Source organism: Benincasa hispida, chromosome 1 (genome assembly GCF_009727055.1).
Source record: "Benincasa hispida cultivar B227 chromosome 1, ASM972705v1, whole genome shotgun sequence".
Classification (NCBI taxonomy): Eukaryota; Viridiplantae; Streptophyta; class Magnoliopsida; order Cucurbitales; family Cucurbitaceae; genus Benincasa; species Benincasa hispida.
The window spans coordinates 85,595,487-85,601,235 of record NC_052349.1 but is presented as its reverse complement, the minus strand read 5'-3'; the positions used below and the strand labels follow the sequence as shown (position 1 = coordinate 85,601,235).

The window sequence follows — 5,749 nt, the reverse complement described above, 5'->3', positions numbered from 1 at the left end:
ACTACACGATCGAGGGTCGAGTTTATGCGATAGACTTATATCTGCTACACGATCGTTCTGTCCAACTCTCAACCGTTTACTCCTTCACTTCCTCCTTCTCTCTATCCAAATTTATACAGAGCCCACAACCCCTGGATTCTCACACAGAGAATACCAAGGTAATCTTGTGGTGGTGTCGAGTTCTGTTCAAGGATGGAGAATCGAGTTTTACTCGTTGGTGTTCGAGGAACTTTCAGTTGTTCATTGCATTCGTGCTGTTGGACACATTGGTGTTTGTTCAAGGGAAATACGTGAAGAAAGAGTTCTTCAAAGGTATTGTCTTCTCAATCCCTTGTATTTTTGTTAAGAAGCATGTTGTTAATTCATCTTTAATGCATAACTATTTTTGTATGATAGTAAATGTTTATGTTCTTTCACAATGAAATTTGGAACGATCTATTTCCGCTCACTGGTTCTCTAGTTTTAGAGTTCCTTCAATTGGTATCAGATCTAGGTTGTTCTAATTTTCCAAAATTCATTGTTGTATTGAATTTCATTTACAATCTTGGTGGGTTTTATGAATTCTGCAATGTGTTTAATGTTAGATGTGTTTGTGGATGTTGATTGATGGATTTTTTGTAAGTTGTTATATAAGTATTTAATAAGACTTGAATCAAACTTGTTTAATCATCAAAAGCAAGTGTTGTTTTTTAGCAAATTAAATACCCACTTAGTTAAAATCAGTAGCCAGATTTTCAAAGTTAATGAATCCCTAGGTAGAACATTCAGTGGGAGATAATTGGGGTATATGATACTTCACTTTACGTCTACACGTTTCTCCCTAAAATTTCACACCGTGAGATCTATCCTCGGCCTCGAAGCACCCTGGCAGTGTCCTCTTATAGGATGGAATTTGGATAGGTCAATACCAAGGTGAATGGAGAGAATGTTCATTGTAAGTGGGAGCGGGACGTGTGATAGCATATCCCTCGATCTCTCTCATTAGGTTGGATAACGTTTTCGTGCATCGCCTTAAGGTACCCTGGGAGTGTTCCCCTAAATGATGGTTGTATTTGCACAACTCTTTATCTGATCTCCAGAAATGGATAGAGTTGCTCTAGTCTCTTGTCCTAATTTACTTTTTCCCTACAGTGGACGCATTAGGGCGAGACTCTAGGGCTTAAAATGAGAGGTTACACCTACACGGAATTGTTAAGGATGTTAACAAATTCTAGACCGAACAATGGTGAATGTTAGATTCAATTACAAGGAGTTGTTTCTATCTAATGGTTGAGATTGTCTCATTCCAGTGAAGGGGCACTTGATCACCCCAACGGTGACTTTTGTCCTACCTCACTAAGGCATAATAACAAAATAGATGTCACTTAGGGTACAATAGAACTATTTTGCTAAAACTTAATTGGTGTTAAAAGTGGTAATGCAAGTAAACTCATTAAGTTTGTTCTTTTCTCAGCAACTTTTTTATTATGGCTACCGCTACTCTTACTCTTTTAGCCGCCGATAAACTGACTAGCGAGAACTATGCTAGTTAGAAAAACACGATTAACACTATACTTATCATCGATGACCTGAGGTTTGTCCTTATGGAGGATTTTCCTCTTATTCCACCTCCCAACGCTTCTCGAAATGTTCAAGAGTCGTATGAGAAATGGACGGGCGAACAAGAAGGCCAAACGTATATCTTAGCTAGTCTTAACAACGTTTTAGCCAAGAAGCATGAGCTCATAATCACTGCACACGAGATTATGGAGTCCCTAAGGGGAATGTTCGGACAATCACCTGCACAGCTCAGGCACGACACTCTTAATTTCATCTTCAACTCCAAGATGAAAGAGGGTACATTTTTTCGTGAACATATTCTGAACATGATGGTCCACTTTAACATGGTGGAGATGAACAGATAAAGCATCCATGATGCCAGCCAAGTTAGCATAATTCTAGAGTCGTTACCAGAAAGCTTCCTTTATTTTGTAGGCAATGTTGTTCTGAACAGGATTGACTACAACCTTACATGCTACTGAACGAGTTGCATACATTCTAATCTTTGCTGAAAAGCAAGGAGAAGAAGGTTGGTGGGGCAAATGTTGCTTCATCATCTAAGAAGTTCCATCGAGGTTCGGCCTCAGGAACTAACTCTGCACCTTTTTCTTCTAGCACCAGCAAGTGGAAGAAGAAGAATGGTAGTAAGGGGAAGGGGAAGGCACGTGCTAACCCATAACTTGTCGCTCCACAGGGTAGGTGACCAATGTCAGTTGACAAGGGAAAGCGTTTCCATTATAACTAGAAAGGGCACTGGAAGCGGAACTGCCCACGTTACTTGGCTAAGAAGAAGAAGGTCAAACAAGGTAAATATGATTTACTGGTTTTGGAGACTTGTTTAATGGAGATGATGATTCTACCTAGATTATAGACTCTAGGGTCACTAACCATGTTTGTTCTTCATTTCAGGGAATTAGTTCCTAGCAACAGCTTGAGGCTGGTGAGATGACGATGCGAGTTAGAACTGGGCACGTCGTCTCAGCTATGACAGTGGGAGGTTTATCATTCTGAATGATGTATATGTAGTTTCCAAGTTAAAAGGAACTTAATTTCTGTAAAGTCATTACGTGAATGTAATTACACCTTGAACTTTTTAGTAAATAAAGTGTTTATTTCAAAAAATGGGGTGTTGATATATGTTCGGCTCAACTAAAAAACAATTTGTATGTGCTAAGGTCGTTAGCAACAAATTCCCTCATAACATAGAGATGTTTAAAACTTTCGTAACTCAAAACAAACGACTTAAAGTTTCTCCTAAAGAAAATGCCCAAATTTGGGACCTTTGTTTAGGGCACATCAATCTCAATAGAATTGAGAGATTGGTGAAGAATGGACTTCTAAGCGAGTTAGAGAAAAATTCTTTACCTTTGTGCGAGTCATGCCTTGAAGGAAAAATGACTAAAATACCTTTTACTAGAAAAGGTTATAGGGCCAAAGAGCCTCTAGAGCTAGTGCATTCAGACCTTTGTGGTTCGATGAATGTGCAAACCAGAGGAGGCTACGAGTATTTCATCACTTTTACTGATGATTATTCGAGGTATGGGTACGTTTATTTAATGCACATAAGTATAAGTCCTTTTAAAAGTTTAAAGAGTTCAAGGCTGAAGTTGAAAATGCATTAAATAAAACAATTAAAACGCTTCGATCTGATCGAGGTAGAGAGTTTTTGGACTCTGAGTTCCAGAACTATATGATAGAACATGGAATAGTTTTCCAACTCTCAACACCTGGTACACCTCAGCAAAATGACGTATTGAAAAGGAGAAATTGAACCCTATTGGACATGGTTCGGTCGATGATGAGTTAGGTTTCCTTACTAGACTCGTTTTGGGGTTTTGCAGTGGAGACTGCAGCTTACATCTTGAACTATGTTCCCTTCAAGAGTGTTGCCATAACACGTTTGGAACGGACGTAAAGCTAGTTTATGTCACTTCCGCATCTAGGATTACCCAGCACATGTGCTTGAGGCTAATTCTAAGAAACTGAAACCACGTTTGAGGCTGTGTCTATTTGTAGGCTACTCTTAAGGAACACGAGGGGGTTATTTTTATGATCCTAAGGAAAACAAAATGTTTGTATCGACAAAAACAACTTTTCTTGAGGACGATCATATAAGAGAGCACAGTCTTAGAAGTAAAATCGTGTTGAATGAGTTTTCCAAAGAAACTACTAAATCTTCAACAAGAGTTGCTGAAGTGTCTGCTACGTCAACAAAAGTTGTTGATGGAAGTTCATCTAGTAGGTTAAATCCACCTCAAGAGTTGAAGAAATCTCGATGTAGTGGGAGGGTTGCGAACCCACTTATTCACTATATAGGTTTAACTTAAATCCTGGCTATGGTAGCTGATGGCTAGGTTAAGGATCCATTGTCTTACAAGAAGGCAATGGAGGATGTTAACAAAGATGAATCAGTCAAAGCCATGGATCTCGAATGGAGTCAATGTACTTTAACTCAGTTTGGGATCTTGTAGATCAACCTGATAGGGTTACATCGATAGGTTGTAAATAAATCTACAAGAGGAAACGGGGTGCTGATGGGAAGGTGCAAACTTTCAAAGCTAGACTTGTGGCAAAGGGTTATATTCAGGTAGACGGAGTCGACTATGAGGAGACTTTCTCGCCTGTTGCCATTCTGAAGTCTATCCGCATCCTCCTATCCATTATCTCATATTATGACTATGAGATATGGCAAATGGATGTCAAGACTGCTTTTCTGAATGGCAATCTTGAGGAGACCATTTATGTGGTGCAGCCCGAAGGATTCAAAGCCCAAGGTCAAGAGCAAAAGGTTTGCAAGTTGAATCGGTCCATTTATGGACTGAAATATGCATCTCGATCTTGGAACATAAGGTTTGATACTGCGATCAAATCTTATGGCTTTGACCAAAACGTTGATGAGCTTTATGTCTACAAGAAAATCATCAACAGTTTAGTAGTTTTCCTAGTGTTGTATGTAGACGATATCTTACTCATTGGGAATGATGTAGGTTTACTGACTTCAGTTAAGAACTGGCTAGCGACCCAATTCCAAATGAAATATTTGGGAGAGGCTCAGTTTGTTCTTGAGATTCAAATTTTTTGGGATCGAAAGAACAAAATGCTAGCACTGTCTCAAGCATCGTACATTGACAAAATGTTGACCAAGTACTCGATGCAAAACTCAAGAGGAGCCTATTACCTTTTCGGCACGGAGTTATATTGCCTAAGGAACAGTGTCCTAAGACACCTCAAAAGGTTGAGGAAATGAGATGGGTTCCCAATGCATCTGCAGTAGGTAGTTTGATGTATGCGATGTTATATACTAGACCTGACATCTACTACGCTATGGGGATAGTCAGTAGATATCAGTCTAATCCAGGAAAGGATTACTGGACAGCCGTCAAAAACATCCTCAAGTATCTTCGGAGAACAAGGGACTACATGCTTGTTTATGGTTCTAAGGATTTGTCCTTATTGGATACACGGACTTTGATTTTTAGAATGATAAGGATTCTCAGAAATCCACTTAAGGATCAATGTTCACTCTTAATGGAGGTGTTGTAGTATGGCGAAGCACAAAGCAGGGGTGCATCGCTGACTCTACGATGGAGGTCGAGTATGTAACTGATGAAATACAGAAATGCATGACATCTTAGACCTTTTTCTTAGAATTATGAAGGTCATTAAGTAGAATATGCGGCAACGAGAAAATGAGCTTGCGTCTATCATCATGTTGAATCTCGGCTAACCCATTATTATGCATTCAATGTTCTATTTGTGTAGTTAATAACAAGAAGTGGACGTAAACGCGGAAACCGAACCACCGCATAGACGACCGCATGCGAAGAAACTCTCCATCGCAAAGGCAAACGCATCGATCAACACATGGATGTTGTGGTAATCAGCCATATACATCCATCGCATGGGAGTTGCGCTCGTCAAGCGGTTGCAGTCATGGTGTAGAGTGCAGTATTAAGCGAATGCGGCCATTGAATCATTACGGCTATGAGACAACACATACTAATGAGAACAATGCAAGGTTGGTAAAATGAACGCATCTACCTCGAGAAAAACCAAAAGATGATGTTGACATTTCACCTACCATGCCGTTAGTGGCAGAGGTTCAAAAAGGACTAACGCACCAAATGTCAGACTCAGAGAAGTCCATTAATGTTGTCAACGACCCAAGCTCTATAAATAGAAGCCGATGAGCAGAAATTCAAGTTATTCG

The 5,749-nt window shown here is 39.7% G+C and overlaps 1 protein-coding gene across 1 annotated transcript; it reads left to right on the top strand.

Annotated features, from left to right (window-relative positions):
- The first annotated feature begins 1,583 nt into the window (after positions 1–1,583).
- LOC120079789 lies at positions 1,584–3,454 on the top strand. The gene is made up of 3 exons (XM_039034181.1): positions 1,584–1,836; positions 1,994–2,068; positions 3,381–3,454. The coding sequence occupies exons 1-3, from the start codon at positions 1,584–1,586 to the stop codon at positions 3,452–3,454; spliced, it is 402 nt and encodes a 133-aa protein (XP_038890109.1).
- The last annotated feature ends 2,295 nt before the right edge of the window (positions 3,455–5,749 follow it).